General features: G+C 37.8%; 1 protein-coding gene across 6 annotated transcripts; it reads left to right on the top strand.

Moving 5' to 3' along the window:
* Positions 1-421: 421 nt before the first annotated feature.
* Positions 422-18,102, top strand: Nc73EF (oxoglutarate dehydrogenase Nc73EF). 6 transcript variants are annotated; one of them, XM_011142778.3, is made up of 17 exons: positions 422-510; positions 4,564-4,822; positions 5,322-5,528; positions 9,308-9,410; positions 10,244-10,306; positions 11,445-11,700; positions 12,161-12,395; positions 12,487-12,666; positions 12,987-13,167; positions 13,271-13,551; positions 13,624-13,852; positions 14,276-14,554; positions 14,650-14,828; positions 15,022-15,456; positions 15,683-15,837; positions 16,158-16,298; positions 16,754-18,102. In XM_011142778.3, exons 2-17 carry the CDS (start codon positions 4,574-4,576, stop codon positions 16,851-16,853), a joined length of 3,273 nt encoding a protein of 1,090 aa, XP_011141080.1. In that variant the 5' UTR covers positions 422-510; positions 4,564-4,573; the 3' UTR covers positions 16,854-18,102. The 6 variants fall into 6 exon arrangements, with proteins under 6 accessions (XP_011141080.1, XP_011141084.1, XP_011141085.1 ...); XM_011142782.3 differs by lacking the exon at positions 10,244-10,306; XM_011142783.3 differs by lacking the exon at positions 16,158-16,298.
* The last annotated feature ends 214 nt before the right edge of the window (positions 18,103-18,316 follow it).

Here is an 18,316-nt window from a genome sequence, read left to right as displayed (position 1 = left end):
CACTGATTATTTTGTTCTTCTGAACGCAGCCAGTGTCAACGTACCTTTTTGATTCCAACTTTTGTTTTTCTCGTACGAGAGTGTCAACATTGTGTAACATTGTTTCAGCTTGACAATCAGGAAGGCGCAAAGATAGCGTTTTTCGAAGCCTCTCTAACCCCACTTTACTCCAAGTGTACACAGAACGCAATCCAGTGTATCTACAAATAACGGACCTTTGCTCTCTTTTTCTCTCTCTTTCTCTCGATAGGATGGAGGAGTACGCAAAAATTCAACAAAGTGTGCAGTATACAAACCACGAAACGTTAGCGTCGCGCGTCCCGCACCATCGTTATATGCGACAGCGACAATTTCGAACGCGGCCGCTTCTTCAGCGTCTCGTGTCCGTTTTCGTCACCAGGTGGCGCTGGGATCTACGTCGCGAACGTATTTTAGGAGGATGCATGACGACGTGCCAGTTAGTTTGCAAATGGTGGACGGTTCGTTGGTGTCGTAGCGCGTTAACAACAGGTGAGCAAGCCTAGATATGAAGTACGCGCTCGACGACGACGCATCGCGCACGGCCGGGTTAGGATCTCCCAACGACATCGCGACATTCGCGGAAACATAATCTCTCGGTTGAAATTCGCCAACAATGCGATGCCTCATAACCGACCCATCCGTGTACGATCGATCGACCAGACGGTGTTCTGTCCTTCTCTCTGTTGCTCGCTCACGCCGTGCATATGTATATGCTTTTGTTCGTTGATGACGCCAGGTTACGGTCGATTACGTAAAAACGTCGCGACCGGACGACGAAAATAGTCACTCGACTCGCGCGTACTCGTCGCGGCTTTTCAGGAAGAATCCATCGCGCTCAGGCGCAACGTGCTCGGCGTTAACTTCACGTCGCTGCGGCGGCATGCGGTTGTCCTTCGCTAACGGTGACACCCTAATCGCCAAATTTGCGACTCGAGCGTCTCGCACGAATACGATGTTCACGCGCGTCTAACCGTCTCCGCGATAACGTTGCTTATGAACCGCGGTAGTTTGCAGATTTCATCAGCGGATCTTTCACCGGGTCCATTCGCGTGCGAATGCGACACGAGCGCAACCGCAGCTCCCGTTTCGTCTCGTCTGCATTCGCACATGCGGTGCATGCGTTCGAGTTCAATTAAGCTTCCCGCCCGCGTTCTTTTCTACATACTAATGCATCGTCTGTATTCATCTCGCCTACCGTTTCTTCTTTTTTTTTTCTTTCGTCCGAGAGCAACGTGCATGGATTCGTTTCTTTGTTTCAAACGCGGGAAATCCTTGACCGAAACAAACGGTCAGGTCGCGCCTTTTCTCGTTCCGAACGCGGAAAATGTACAATGTAACCGGAGAAAAAGCGGAAAACTCGCACAAGGTCTGTTCCCCTTCTCTCTCTCACTGTGCCTTTTCGCAGAATTTTCATTCTTCCCCCCCCCCCCCTCCACACTCTTCCTTACCTGGCTGTGCCAACACTGAAACGTACTAACGTCGATTTAACCGAAGTTTGAATCTCAATTGAGATTTCATTACTAACGTTGATGAAAACCGGTATTGAGCAAAAATATGAACTCGGATTAAGGTTAAGGTTTAATCGATGTCGATGGAGGCGCGAGCATCTGTCTCCCTCATGGTCTCGATCTTTGTCTCTAAGCTCGGTGTGTGCAATCCGAATGTGAACGGTACAGCGAAGCGCGACGAGGATAAGAGAAAAAATGCAGATATAATCGCATGTTGTGTAATTGCGCGCCTCTCGCTTGTCATCCCGGCGATATGACATTTAAGCAACGGCACGCGAAACCGCGTTTCATCGAGAGCGGGGTATCTGTCCGCGCGAGCTAACGCGCAGATCTCCAACATCGTTCGGTATTCCCCCGCCTCCGTAATTTCGCGGAGACCTTATCGCAAGAGGTGAGTCAGTCTCTCTCTCTCGATGATTTTTTTTCCCCAATAGTGTTCCGCAGTCGCGTTTAACGAGGCCAGTCGATCGTCAGGTTTCCTTCGAAAGTGTTCTACCGCGAATTCATTGAGACTCGGCGGATTCTCTGTAATCGCGATTTCTTGCACTTTCTCTGCGCTTTAGCCGTTTAGTGGGATAAACAAGTGACAAAATGTTATTCGCGTCCTATAACGATATTGATGTTTGCATAATGACCACCCGGATTATTTACCGGGGAAATACGCGAAGAAAAATTCTTAATTTGTTTTATTTGCTTGTTACACGGTTAAAGTCATTAATACACAAGATGTATTTACACACATACACACGATTGCTTTTCATCTCGTATATATTTTTTAACGGAAAATATTTCATGCAAATCGATTCTTTTCTATCGACACATTTTACGCCGGACTGATTTCACGTGTCCATACTACGTGGGTCATGTTTTCGTGTAACGAGCCAAATGTTATTCGTCGAATAACATGTCGCTGATTTTGCACCACCCGCGTGACATATTCTTTTAATTCTCCTAAAATAAGAAATAACATTTTAGAATGAAGATATATCAATGAATACTCTCATATAGATTAGTTTAATCGTTATTTCTTTTCTTCTGATAATCTTTAAATTAGTTTCTTAATGAAACTCGAAGTATTTGATAGCGATTACTGAGTATAACGATATAATAATTGCTGTTTAACTCTATATGTCAAAAGTCGTTTTCAAAGCCTTGAAGTTTCGCCGTCATGCTATATATATTCAGTATTGTCATTTGAATTTCAGTCCGGAGGTCACAGCGTTAAGTATAAGCTGTGGAATTTTTTCCTGTTTTTAAAAAGAAAAGTGAGAAAACTGCCGTTACTGTTGAAGGAAATTTAATACTTTTTAATGTTACATCACTTAAAAAATACGAATGTGTCGGCGAGACAGACAGAACGTCTGTCAACGCTTATCACAGGCAAAACGTCTGCCATTGATAATGGCAAAAAGAATTACAGTTGACGTGTCTACCTCAACCTCAACACACGGCGCCTTTTTATTCTTTGTACTCTTTCTTACGTATCTCTCTCATACTTTAGATAACAGTGTTTTGCCGATCGTTTAATCCCGCTGGTCTCGTTTCGAGAACCTTTTAAGATAATATATGATCTTTTACATCCAGACAAAAGTATACACAGCGTGTTCTCAATGAGAGCTTTAGATTTTCTGCAGAATTCCGTGGGGCGTTTGACGAAATTTTTCTTCAGAAAGCGTTCTGTTATGCAATCTGGAGGACTGCCAGTTCTTTAAAATAGAACTTTTACGTCTGAATATTTACAGTGCTAACAATAAAACGCATAAGTTTTTCACATTGCAATTTAGTATAAGAATCAAATATATATCAATTGTTTATACAAATACACATACACACAGAGTGACCCATCTTAAATGCCTATCTAAAAATATTCCGGAAGCAATGGATATTCGCAAAAAATGTTTCAAAGCAAAAAATTGTTTAGATCTCAGGAGGCGATAAAGCAGTCACCTTGGTCTGACCTTGTGTTCAAACTTTTGTTTGAAATATTTTTCCGAGTAATGTATTTCCTTCGAGATATTTTAAGCGATCATTTAAAGTAAGTCACCTTGTACAGGTACATTAAATATTATATAATGTAATAACAATGTGCGCACGCGCGCGCGCGTGTGTTAATGATATCAGTATAAGCCAAGTCACACATGCCGATCATTTATTGCAATTCACAAAGTATATTGCATGTCATCTGTTCAGCCGTACGCCGATATCGATCGATTCCATCATACATTTATCTCGAATTTGACGTATTGCGTCTTGTGATGCAATTGCGAATTGTGATCTATATACCCGGGTCCAAAATGTAGCATCGAGTTACTCCTGTAAACATAAGTGCATAAATTCACACTGAAGCTTTATTTAGTACCGCTCTTCATATATGTATTCTTTCACACATATACAGACGCATACCCAACATGCATAACAAAACATGCATGTATAATTGCTTATATACGTATGTGTAATTGCGTTATATGGGACCTCGGGTGCATCGACGTAGTTGTTTACATAACTTTGCAAAATGTGCTCTCCCGTTATTCCTCGCGTGTCTAAGCATTCAATTAATATGTTATGCAGACAAAGTTTAGAAGTTGGATGACGCATGAAGTCGCGATAAAACGGCAGATAGCAGATAAGACCGAACGAATCTGATTATGACGACCGTATCGGCCTAAGATGAGCATAATATGTATTGGTATCATGCTTATCGGTGTATTTGTATCCTCATTATTGTGTTTTTACCCCCCTCATTAGTAGTTTATGATTAAACAAGGCATTTGCGTGATGTGCCTTAATCTAACTGCAGGTGCGATCTTCAGATAACGTGCTCGCTTAATCAGTTTAAATGACACGTAAAATATTAAGTACATCTTATCTCTATGGCCGCAATTTGCGCACTTTTCTTGTCTTATCCGTATCCTTCCCGTATCATCAGCACTTCCTACGATAAAGCACTTCCTCTCTCTCTTTCCCTCTACCCAAAGATGAAACAATCAAACAAGATCAAGATAGATAACGTACAATGATATTTTTTGCTTTCCAGGTAAAAAAAAATGTATAAAGCAAGGACATTGTTCAATAGACTGGCGCCTTTGGCGCCAAACATATGCGGGCGTGAAAGATACGCATCCTGGGTAGTCCGCAGTCATCCGTTAACAAGGACTAACCAGGTAATCTTCACCGAAACCACGCGCAAGCTCAACAGCCGTGTTTCAAGCGAACCTTTCCTAAATGGTAGCTCCAGCTCCTACGTCGAATTGATGTATAACGCGTGGCTGCAAGATCCTAGCAGCGTGCATGTGGTGAGTAACTTTAAGATATTATACATTAAACTGTTAAATCTATCAAGAACATCGTAAATTTGTGTATTTGTAAGTTGAAGAATTTAAAACTGAAGGTCTCCAATATTACCTCGTCGGTGACAAGAGCCGAGCTATAAGTTGGGTGCAGAATGGAATTAATGAGAAGTTTTATTTATCATGTACAGTGGTGCCCCAGATCTCGCGATCTTAATTTAACCCAGAATTTTTCTGAGCAATATGAAAATAATTTTTTCTCATCATAAACGTTGCTTGGAAAACTCGGTAAAATTGAAGTCGCGAAGTTTGGGATATTCTTATACGTGTGTATATGTGTGTGTGGATTCTGTGCAGAACAAAAGTTCAGTTATATTCTATTTAGCTTCACATTTGCGTTCTGATCATTTATTACTTTACATCCCGTGAAATGTAGTTTTGATGTTTATTCCAATCATCGCATTTAAAATATCTTTAAAATTTATTTGATTCCCTCTTGTTATAGTCATGGGACTCCTTCTTTCGAAACAGCACCGCTGGAGCTGCTCCGGGGCACGCGTATCAGGCACCACCATCTCTCGCTCCAAGTCACAACCAAGTGCCGCTTGGATCGCTCTTGCCCCTGGCTGGAACGCAAATTGGCCAAATGCCTGTCAATGAAAAAATTATTGACGATCATCTAGCAGTGCAAGCTATTATTCGTTCTTATCAGGTATGTCCGTAAAATAATGCCGAAATTTTGTTTGCTTTATCTTCACGTCCAAGATTTCAACGTGTAACTCTTGCAAACAAGCGTCTTATATGACGCATGACGCTCTTATCCTGCGATATTGTGCCGAAAATATGATGAATAACGATAATTGTTAATCGTTGTTAATGTTATTATTTCGCTTGCAAGAGACGACACCTCGTTTAGCCTTAAGCAATTTATTTGTGTAACAAAATACGTGATGTAATGCATCGAGAGATTTTTTTCCTACTTTCCTTTTACAATACTTTAATCGTGAACTTAACATATTTTATGCTCCTATCTAATATCTAATAAAAAGTATGTGGGAGCTTGAAAGAATGTTTCTAAATGGAATAATATATTAATCTCTTATAATTTATATAAATGAGAAAAATATACTATATTCTAATAACAATTTTGATAATTAGATTTTTAATTTTAGTGATATTTAATAATAGAGGAATTGATAAATTGCTTAATACCATTATATTTAAAGAAAAACGATGTTGTTGATATATCAACTTTCGTAATTTATTTGTGTATTAGGAGAATTGTTGTGGCATGCATTAGAATTTATTTTTCGGGCAGACATGTATACATGCGCCTTATATACAGTCCTAGAAATCTTATACATATTTTTGCATGTAAAATTCACCATACAAAAGCTTTTAATATCTGCGTACTAGTTTCGTTTATATAAAATATGTAGTAAAAGTATAAGCAGAAGAAATAATTTTTATATAATATGAAATATAAAATTTTATACATATATATAATATGAACTTATATAAATTCAGAATGATCATGTCAGTACGAAGCTAGTACACGGACAATAAAATTTACGTGGACGTTAAAATTTATGTTTATCGTTATCGCATGTTTTTCAAAAATTCTAGCATCATTCATACGTTTCATGTGCTATCACATGATAAGTTACATAATGATTGCAGAATGCATTGGGTGTAATTAGCAAGTATGGTTATAGTCATACATCTATTATGTCGAATATTATATAATTGCTTTATTGCGTATTTTATCTCCAAAAGTGCCTTGCAACTCCATCTTTTTCTCAGCAAAGGTGACATGATCTTTCCGATGATAATTTTGGCTCATATTCATAATGTCAGTAGTCTGGATGTTTACTAACATCGAGAAAGAAGCAGCAGTATAAATTTCCAACTTGTTTGACCGAAATCGACTGAAATTACGAAATTTGATAATTTATATAACACAATGATCGTGATTTTTTCTTTAATATAATTAAATTAAAATTATGGAAAGGATAAAAATGCTGATATGTGTGCAATTTCTCAAGGACAATCTCAATTTCATTACTATGTTGTAAAGATTGGAAAGTATAGAAATAGAATGCTTACCTATTTGTACAGCTACACCGCCTCATGTTATTTTTCTCTGATTGGAACTATATGTAGCGCAATTTCAAAGTTAAGCACAGTGATATAAATGTGAAGTTTTTTTTTCGGGATTATTCGTTTGACGTATAGGCTCGAGGTCACTTAGTTGCCGATCTGGATCCCTTGGGTATTATGCAAACAGACCAGATACATACACATTACGCAGCCCGCAAAGGGTCCCCAGAACAAGTGCTGCGACAATATATGCTTGGTAAGGCTTTACATCCCCGAAGCATTTTTTCATGGGCTTGTTTTATTCTATAGACATTGGATTTCTTCATATATATGCGACAAAGATGTATGAGAATTACATCACATTGGTTTGGATTTTATGTGTGGTCTACGTAAATACGAACAAGAAATACTTTTTTTTTTTTTTTTTGTGATTTTATCCATTGAAACAGCTTTTCCTAGTGCGCTTTCGGTATATTATCATTTCATGTGATCATTTTTAAATAACATCTTACATTTGATTTTCCCGACAAAGGAATATACCTTTCTTTGACATTTTTGTGTTTCATAATAATGTAACTTTATACAAATTCTCAAAGCGCAATAATAATTTTACAACATATCAAACGTACCTTAATCTATAAAGAAATTCATGAAGTTAAGTAAAAAGTAAAAATTTATCATTTTTTTACAGTCCTAACGAGATTTTATTTATCGAGTTTCTTTTTGACATAAAACATTCCATGATCAAATAATTTTTAAGTAGTTTGGAGATTTTATTTGTCAAACTTGTTTTTCGATATTAAAATACTCTGTAATTAAATCATTTTTAAGTTTAGCGAAAGGGAAAGTGTGTTATATAAGATTGATATTACGCTATGTATTACAAATGATGTCAAGTAAGCTTTATATACTATGATAAATTCGCACTGATACTGAAAGTGGTTGTATAAACATGAAACACATTCCATTGAATCATGAAACTGCTTTCGCGTCATCTTGCCATAATAATCAACAATTAAATTGGGTATGCGATCAGTCGTGTGTTACATATGTTTCCATATGTGTAAGCGATAGAAATGGCTGAGTATAAAATCCCGTTGACAGAATGCAAATCGATAAATATGCACATAGAAACGTATATGTGAGTAAAACGTCAAAGGTAAGAACAAGAAAGTTCCTCCTGTTGGTTTTGCATGCACACTTCGTATATGTTATATATGTATCGCTTTTGGTCACTTGCATTTCGTCGTTTAATATGCCTGTTTCTCTTTCAATTTTCTTAACTAACTCATAATTATTTTTACTTCTATTTGCCATAACAGAGGAATAGTTGAAATCACTTATATTGTTTCTTGTTTCATAATTGAGCGAAAAACACCGCATAAAGCATTGGTAATAATAAGAAAAATTAAGGGATGGATAACACACTCGCAAGATGAATTCTTAAACTTTGTTCTACAGATTAACGCTTTATAAATTTTAATACTTAGTACGCACATATTTTTAATTACTGTGATATGATGTTTTTCTTTTCTTTTTTTTTCCTTTTTTTCTTTCTTCTTTTTTTCCCTTTATATATATATATATATATATATATATATATATATATACGGGGGGTTATAAGTTTACAACCGAAGTGTGAAGGTAGTTTGGGTTAAGACAAACATAAAAATCCCATACCGTTTTGCGAGATTCGCAATAATTATCGAGTTATTAATGACAAAAATCTGAGGAGTGGGAGTGCGCTGGCATAAATGATTGGAGAAGCGTTGCAGCTGCTTAGACCGCAGCACGGCCCAGTTGATCTAGCAATTGTTGCCGGTGCGCGGCGAGGGGAAAGACAATGCGCCGCTATTCGTTGTTACGTCGCCGGACCTACGTCTCGCCGCATGCCGCCAACAGTTGCTGGGTCGAGTGGGCCGTACTGTGGCCTGAGTAGCTGCAACACTTCTCCAATCATCTATGTCGGCGCGCTCCCATTCCTCAGATTTCTATCATTAATAACTCGATAATTATTGCGAATCTCGCAAAACGGTACGGGACTTTTATGTTTGTCTTAACCTAATCTACCTTCACACTTCGGGTTGTAAACTTATAACCCTCCACACTGTATATATATATATATATGTATATATATATATATATATATACAGTGTGGAGGGTTATAAGTATATATATATATATATATATATATATGAAAATAATGATGGCTTGCATCGTATAGTATTGTCTTTTTTCGTTGTACTATACTGGAATATTTGAAGAGAGAAGGAGAGTAAATGAAACATCAAGCACAGTAATTTATCTTAATTATATCATTACTGCGCTATTAAGACGCAATGAAAATCTGAAGACTATCCAGTTCGTATGAATGTGCCGTTAAATTGACAGATTCGTGGCCATCATATCGCTAAATTGGATCCACTCGGCATCAACAGCGCTGATCTTGACGATAGACATCCGCAAGAATTACTGTATAACCATTATTCATTCGGTAAGCCTAAATGAACGTGTCTCTGCGTTAATAAGACAGAGTAAATATATAAAAGCTCTCTCTTTTACGAGCAGTAATACATCACTTGATCGTTTCGAAGATTACTAATCAGTTAGACTATCGATAACACAATTGTGACTGTTTACGTCTTCAAGCACATTTCCAAGTATTAATTATTCATATGAAAACTATATTTACCTATATATACCGTTATTCTGTAAAATACATTCAAATATCGTCTTGCATTTGACGTAAAAAGAAATAAAAAGAAATTAAGATTAACGCATAATGTGTTCTTACATAATGAACTATATGAGAGAAACGAATCTTCTATCAGTATTCTCTCGGTTGATATACACACACGGAATGTGCTTACGAAGCTTCGCTTGCTATTTGATTTATCGTATTATTCATTCAGTCCACTGATTAGTTTTTTCAATATAATTTTGCAGTTTTCAGTATACACACCTTGTTATCTCCGTTTGCACATTTTCATAATTTCATATATCTTTTGTTCTCACTCTGCGAACATGACACGATTGATTTATTTGGGTAATACTAATAATTATTAAATATGAAAAGAATACGAACGAAAAAAATAAAAAAAGAAAACAATTTATTGTCTTCCATAGCGGAGAGTTCAATTTATATTTGACTTCGACAAATCGGGCATTTGCTAAGTTCATCGGTTGATCTCTTGAATTTCCTAATGTCTTTTACGAACAAACACGAAACTGAACACGCAGCAAACAATACGGTAGTAAATAAAGAAGAAGAATCTTTGTAGTGATCGGTATTTGGTCGACTGTTGAGTTTGAGTCTGATGTCCACAGGGAAGAGACCACGCACTACTTACTCGCAGGAACTCCAATATCGAGTATCGACCCTTATGAAACGTATGTAATAATCACCATCTAAAGCGCCAATTTTCTGTAAGGTTCTCTCTCACTGCCAACAAATTATCGGGAAGCACCAGTTTTGTATTTGCACAAAGTTGAACACTACTTGGGTGAAAGTCTATGGAGGTGCTTGGGTTCTTCTTCTTCTTTTTCTTTTTCCCTTTTTTTTTATTATTTTTTTATTTTCCTAAGCGCGTTTATTTTTTATTCCGAATATCTTGCTCTCTGTAACGGATTGACGTGTTGTGTGCGTTATCTCAAATTCTCTGTCGTATGCTCTTTCTTTTTGTATCTCTGTATGTTGTGTTAATAATTATAATTTTATATCACGTTACAATACTAATCACAATTTGCTTACGATATGTTTTCCACCTTATTTTCTTCTAAATTTCGTCATCTTTTTTTATATTTGATGGTGTTGTGAGTGGTTTTCTAATAACACTCGCTTTATTTCTCAACCCACACAGCTTTCGTCTCTATATTCGAGAATTTTGTTTTCTTCTGTCAATTTTACTACTTGTTTGCGCTGTGTTCGCAAATATTGTGAAATACTGTGGCGTACAGTACACATTCACATATCTCGCAAAAGTATACTGCATGTTTACATCTTCAACTCAATTACTTTATACACTGTGAACACTGAAGGTATATCGCTATCAGAAAAACGATTTGCGTATATGACGTATGAGAACTCTATGTGTCATTTCTCGAATTGAAATGATGAGGATCATGACAAAATTAGGAGATCATGACAAATGTGTTAATTTGTACTATTGTACCATATTGACTGATCAACGAAGAATATAGTTCTGAGGCAAAATCCTTTTCTGTACAAGACGCACATTTTCAGTATCAGTAAATTTTTCGAACAAAACATTTGGGAGAAAAAAAATGATAAAAGAGAAGACTCGAGTATACTTGACTCATTTCGCATAATGATTTAGCTTACCGATTGTACACTTACACTTTATGACAAATGGAGTATTTTAAGACAGACAAATGCCGCAGCTTCGAGCACGTTTGTGTGCGTGTTGCTACAAACTGCGGCATTTAGATAACTCTTGGTCCGCCGCCGGGGAGTATTTGTAAAATACGTGTGTTTTTCTCTGTCTCTTATTCCAATCGCTTAAAACAGAGGAGTCAGACATGGATCGCGTCTTTAAATTACCATCCACCACGTTTATCGGTGGTAAGGAGAAGTCGTTGCCGCTGCGTGAGATCTTGAAGCGACTCGAAGCCGCCTACTGCGGCCACATCGGCGTCGAGTTTATGTTCATAAACTCTTTGGAGCAATGCAACTGGATCAGGCAGAAGATGGAGACACCTGGGATCATGGAAGTGACGAACGACGAGAAGAGACTTATCCTGGCCAGATTGACGCGTGCAACTGGGTAATAAGACCAACGTCAATCGCGGGCTCAAATTCCAACTTACAAATTTCAACATGACACTTCAAAATCAAAGACCAAGGTCATAAATTTCACAAAAGTCAAAAAAAGAGGAAGTCACAAAATTTTTAGGGGGCGAGAGAAGGAACCTAATGGTTTGATTTATCTCTTTCTCTTTATTTTTACTTATCTTTTCTTTATATTTGTTTTATTTATCTCGTTTGATGTAAATAAATAATATATGTACATTTAATTTTATATACACACACACACTGCGAGACACTTCTCAAGGTAGACTTCTTCACGGTCACTCTATTGAAAAGAAATAAATAAATAAAAAAATTGTAACGAATGGACGTGGAGATGTGGCTTGGAATTTGCAATATCAGAGTCTCGCAATTCTACGCTTGTTTGACTGGCGTCTGAGAAACGTAGTCGATGAGTGTCTTTCAATCTGACGCAGATTCGAGGCATTCTTGGCGCGCAAATGGTCGTCGGAGAAGAGATTCGGTCTGGAAGGTTGCGAAATTTTGATTCCAGCTATGAAGCAAGTGATCGATAAGTCCACGGAATTGGGAGTCGAGTCAATCGTCATGGGTATGCCTCACCGTGGCCGTCTCAACGTTCTTGCTAATGTCTGCCGCAAGCCGTTGAGCCAGATATTCACGCAATTTGCTGCTCTCGAAGCTGCCGATGATGTAAGTACTAAACGAGCATGCTCGACAGCTGTGAAACATGTGCATTGCCGTAATTACTTTGTTGACCTGAGCGTTTCGCGTCATCTTTTAGGGTTCCGGAGACGTGAAATATCATTTGGGCACGTATATCGAGCGTCTGAATCGTGTAACCAACAAGAACATCCGGCTCGCTGTGGTCGCGAATCCGTCACATTTGGAGGCTGTAGATCCGGTAGTCCAAGGCAAAACACGCGCCGAACAGTTCTACCGGGGCGACGGCGAAGGCAAAAAAGTTAGTGTAGATTTCGTTATATAAGCGTTATATACGCCAAGGATATCTTTTTTACGACAAATTTATGCAACATGAGATCTTTAATTGAGAAAAATGTTCGTCCTGGACATTACGCAACGTAATTTTACATAGTTCCTGCTGATGGAATATCAGTTTAATGAAAGTTACGTTAGAGCATTGTTGCAGTTGCATCAAAATATTATTACCCGTACATTCAGTCGCATATCCATGTTGTGCAACCACAACTCTGATCGAATCTGTCCGAGTTCTTAACAGATCAATAATCATTTTTTTTAATGGATCATCCGTGCGTCATGTAGGTCATGTCGATTCTGCTGCATGGGGATGCTGCTTTCTGCGGTCAGGGCATTGTCTTCGAGACAATGCATCTATCCGACCTACCAGATTACACCACTCACGGCACCATTCACATCGTCGTGAACAACCAAATCGGCTTCACTACGGACCCGCGGCATTCACGATCTTCGCCATACTGTACTGGTCAGTACACGTGTACAAGCTCGAATCTCACTCTACCTTCTACTTTTCTTCCTCAACAATAGATAACTAAAGCAAGTTTAACATTTAACATTAAACTTATCAGACGTGGCTAGGGTGGTGAACGCGCCCATTTTTCACGTCAATTCTGACGATCCTGAAGCTGTGATGCACGTGTGCAAGGTGGCGGCGGAATGGAGGGCCACTTTCCATAAGGACGTAGTGATCGACCTGGTCTCTTATAGGCGTAACGGCCATAACGAGATTGACGAGCCCATGTTCACGCAGCCTCTGATGTATCGCAAGATTAAGAACACCCCGCCGGCTCTCGACAAGTACGCCAGTACGCTTCTTGCCGATAGTGTTGTTACTCCTGAAGAAGTGAAGGTATTCAAATTATAGCGCGTAATGCGTTTCACGTGATTTTGTTCTTACGTTGAAAACTGTTGTTAAACTTAGGACGTGAAAGACAAATACGAGAAGATTTGCGAGGAAGCGTATAACAATGCCAGGCAGGAGACGCACATTAAGTATAAAGATTGGTTGGACTCACCGTGGTCTGGTTTCTTCGAAGGGAAAGACCCGTTGAAAGTGTCACCTACTGGTATCAAGGAGGACACTCTTGTCCATATCGGGAAGAAGTTTTCGTCGTTGCCACCAAATGCGGCGGAGTTTGTTGTCCATAAAGGTGAGTATAAGGAAGAAGTTGTTGTCTTTAAAGGTATGTAGAAAGGCGTCAAAAATAAGTCGCTTCATTTATTAATTATATATTATTTATTAATTATATTTTATTTATTAATTATATATTAATTATATAATAAAAATAAGTTGCTTCATTAATTTCAATTATATTATATATTTTAATTATATTGTATAAATTAATACTGCAGAGAGAGATTGATTCAGAGATATTTGAATGTTATTGATTCATTTAGCATAAAGATAAAATTCATATTTAAATGTTATTACAAAAGAAGTATTGATTATTTTTAATACTGCATATTTTAATATTATATATTTAATATTTAATATTTATATATTTTAATAATTTGTCTAGAATAAATAATTATAGATAAAATATAAAATAATCTCTTATTTGGTATCTTATTAGGTATTGAGCGGATCTTAAAGTCTCGCATGGAGATGATCGAGTCAAGAACTGTTGATTGGGCTCTCGGAGAGGCTATGGCCTTCGGATCTCTTCTCAAGGAAGGTATTCATGTCCGATTGTCGGGTCAAGATGTAGAAAGAGGCACGTTCTCTCATAGGCATCACGTGTTGCACCATCAGACGGTTGACAAGGCAACTTATAGACCACTCTGCTACTTGTATCCTGATCAGGCACCTTACACCGTATGCAACAGCTCTCTTTCTGAATTCGGTGTGCTTGGTAAGATCATTTTGTGTTCAATATAATTTTAATATCTACAAAATTTCTACTTGTACAAGTAAAATAAGTAAGAATTTTTTTGCGAACACTCGTAGGATTCGAGCTTGGTTACTCTATGACAAACCCCAACGCATTAGTGTGCTGGGAAGCTCAATTTGGTGACTTCAACAATACCGCGCAATGTATAATCGATCAATTCATCAGCAGCGGTCAAGCCAAATGGGTTAGACAGTCTGGTCTCGTAATGTTGCAACCTCACGGCCTTGAAGGAATGGTAAATCTACACCTTATTTAAATATCATTTCATTAGATCTCAGGAAAACAACTTTGATTCATTTACTTGCTTTTTATATATAGTTTTATTTCTTATAATAATTACGAGTTAATTTTTTATAAAATGTATGCGTGCGTGTGATCATGTTCGCCTGTTGTACAAGTACATGCGTAACATTTTTCTTTTGTCACAGGGTCCCGAGCATTCCAGTGCTCGTTTGGAGCGTTTTCTTCAAATGTCTGCCGACGATCCAGACTATTTTCCGCCGGAGAGCGAAGAATTCGCCGTTCGTCAGTTACACGATAGCAACTGGATCGTCGCAAATTGTAGCACACCAGCCAACTATTTCCATATCCTACGACGACAGATTGCGCTGCCTTTCAGGAAGCCGTTGATTCTGATGACACCGAAATCATTGCTTCGTCATCCGGAGGCTAAGTCAAACTTCGATCTGATGTTGGAAAGCACACAGTTCCTCAGAGTGATACCGGAAGAGGGCACGGCAGCTCAAAGCCCCAGCAATGTCAAGAGATTGCTGTTCTGTTCGGGCAAGGTTTACTACGACCTGAAGAAAGCCCGCGCAGAGCGGCAATTAGACGATAAAATCGCAATCGCCAGAGTGGAACAGGTTACTTGATCTTTTTTTTTTATGTCACTTTTGGTACAATCTCTTACTACTAAGATTTAAATTATATCGCGCTCAACATTCGATAACATTTTTTATTAATATATTAATATATATGTTAATATATACACTAAATAATTGTCAACAACGTACGCTGGCATAATTTAATTGTTTACAATATACGGTGCAGTTTTTAATGTTAATTATATAATTTCTTTGCGCTTTGTAGATCTCGCCCTTCCCATATGATCTCGTGAAGAAGGAAGCTGCCAAGTATCCTAACGCAGAGTTGGTATGGTCTCAGGAGGAGCATAAGAATCAAGGCGCATGGACTTACGTACAACCTAGGTTCCACACGGCACTTAACGGCACCCGAAATATGACGTAAGTACTAATAAGAGATAACGCAGCCGTCAGTGAGGTGAAGTGTTACGAATATGGATGCACTTGCTACACTATATTGCGTTTCGCTTCTTGTATCTCTACCTGTTCACACGGCCCACATGTTTTTTTACTTTTGGTCACGGTGACGTCACGAAGTTGTTGATTGTGCAACGCGCACAGACATCTCACAATCGATCATGTTCCTTGCAACATATGTTTTTTTATCGTTGTTATAAGAGGTTATCGGCAGCAGCAGCATTTTTTTTTTTCTCTACACGTTTCTCACAATAAAGTAAAAAAATTTGGGCCGTGTGTTGCAGTGTCGGAAGCGCGTCAAAGACGAGTAAGAATGATGGAGGGTGGTTTGCCGGTTTGTTCTCAATGTCCAAACCGACGAAAACCACACCTGTGTCAGAGCCAGAGTCAACAGAACCTGCTAAAACAAAACAGAGAATAATGAGGTAACGTTAATGAAATTATCGATTTAATGTGAAATCTTTATTCTAAAAACTTCCATTTTGATGTATGAGTAAATATGTAACCCATACCTCCGTATTTATATTACTAAATTATGATTTCTACTCACGATTAGACAGAATTTTTAGATTGAAATTCTTTTATTTAATGCCTGTACAATAAATATATCATAAAAATATTACAGTTATATTAATATTAATATAGCAATTGTATAATTGAGACGATACAACAGTGATTTGCATATATGTATATAATAATACATATTTAATATCTTAATATTGATATAACTGTATGATATTCGCATTTTGTGTTTTTCTTAAATATTGAAACTTGATCTTCATTAGGAGATGTTGACTGTTATCATTTGTAGCTATTATATATGTGATATGACTTTTTAAAAGCGAGTCTGCATGTTCTGAGAGAACTTTGGTGTTTCCAGATATGCTGGACGCCCCACTGCGTCGTCGCCCGCTACCGGTAGCAAGATGCAGCACCTCAAGGAACTCAAGCAACTGGTCGACGACTCCTTGAGCCTTTAATGATCCTTCATAGAACTGAAAATTTATTTATTTTTTTGCGCCAGTCATCATTGTGTACTTCATTCATCCTGTTCATATGTTGATAAATTAATCTCGAGTGATCGATAAGATCGGGTATGGAAAGTATTATTATTAATTTATGCAATGTTACGCAGCGCGTAACACTTTTAACAAGATAGCAACGATCCTGAAGTACGCCGAACGAAGCTGTCCATGGCTAAGCAAGGACTGTGGTATACATGTGGCGTTTTTTTTTTTTTTTCCTAATAATTTCACGCCACGAGACGGTTGCCAATCACTTTAACTTTTTATCGTCGCTGTTATCCTTATAAAAAATTAAATGATTGGCGGTGTTGATGTGCGTTCGACGTACATATGTGTTATGACGTAGCATTACATCATCGAGAACTTCTCGTATGTTGGTCTCAGTTGTGTTAATACGACACTGAGGTAAAGTTGTTCCTCAAGGAACTGACAGTTCCTCTATGTTCAGTCAGAACTTAAAGATGTGCTAACATAACTGAAATACTAGTGTTACCCCATGGAACGTATCAACGGGTACTTCAGCTCTTGGAATGAGAGTGTTGAGAGTGTAGGAGACGAACTAGTAGAAAATAATTTTAATGATAATTTATCCAGGTGCAGTCGCTCGCGCGGGCCGCTGCGTGTTAATGTGCGAAACTGTGCCACGGTATTTATATTCTTCTACCTAAACTATTTAAAGATGGATAACGTGTGAAGGAGAAAGAGGAGGAGCAGGAGGAAGAGAAGAGTCGTCGTCATATACCCTTACACAATCGATTGATTGGAGGAAATATACGTATCGTGATAATTTGGTTTTCTATGTCGTGCGACGTAGCTATTCGGTAAAGAAGCAGTCTCGCGTCATCGTTATTTCGTTCGATACGTATAAATATGATAGTTATGTGATATCTCACGATCTTATATAGTACGATATTATATAGACAATTCGGCACAGATAGATCAATCTTAATCCGAGACGAAGCGAGACACGAATACCGTTTCGTTTATTCCTGCACCCTAGTGTATTCCTCGTCGTTGTGTGTATGCGGCAACAATAGTACCCCAAACATTACGCATGCATATGCGAATATATCAAAGAATTTAAAATTTCCTCATTTAGGTAAAAACAAAGAACCCAACACTTGAAATCTGATTTAGAATAAAATGATATTACACTTGATATTGTAGTATCTTATGCTGGAATTAAATCGTCTTTATCATCATATACCTGGTGCAATGTTTTTCCCACCATAAAGTTAATGATTAAGTCAAATTACCAAGTATTTTAGCTCTGCAGTAATAAAAGATGCAATTATTTCATTGCATGCTTTTAGAGATATCTTCACACAAGGATAGTATGTAGGTTTCTTACAAATTATTGTTTAATTTGTGGAAACCTTAAAAGAAAAGTTTGCAAAAAGCCTGTGAATTCCTGCTAT

This window comes from Harpegnathos saltator, unplaced genomic scaffold, assembly GCF_003227715.2.
Source record: "Harpegnathos saltator strain DR-91 unplaced genomic scaffold, Hsal_v8.6 scaffold215, whole genome shotgun sequence".
In the NCBI taxonomy this organism is placed as follows: domain Eukaryota; kingdom Metazoa; phylum Arthropoda; class Insecta; order Hymenoptera; family Formicidae; genus Harpegnathos; species Harpegnathos saltator.
This window is presented reverse-complemented; position numbering and strand designations above follow the sequence as displayed.

What these genes read in the sequence shown, in the direction of transcription:
- Nc73EF (XM_011142778.3), top strand. Translation starts at nt 4,574, where the DNA reads ATGTATAAAGCAAGGACATTGTTCAATAGACTGGCGCCTTTGGCGCCA. An exon ending in TTACTCCTGAAGAAGTGAAG is followed by an intron (nt 13,552 to 13,623) that starts GTATTCAAATTA and finishes TGTTAAACTTAG; the next exon opens with GACGTGAAAGACAAATACGA. An exon ending in AACGGCACCCGAAATATGAC is followed by an intron (nt 15,838 to 16,157) that starts GTAAGTACTAAT and finishes CGTGTGTTGCAG; the next exon opens with TGTCGGAAGCGCGTCAAAGA.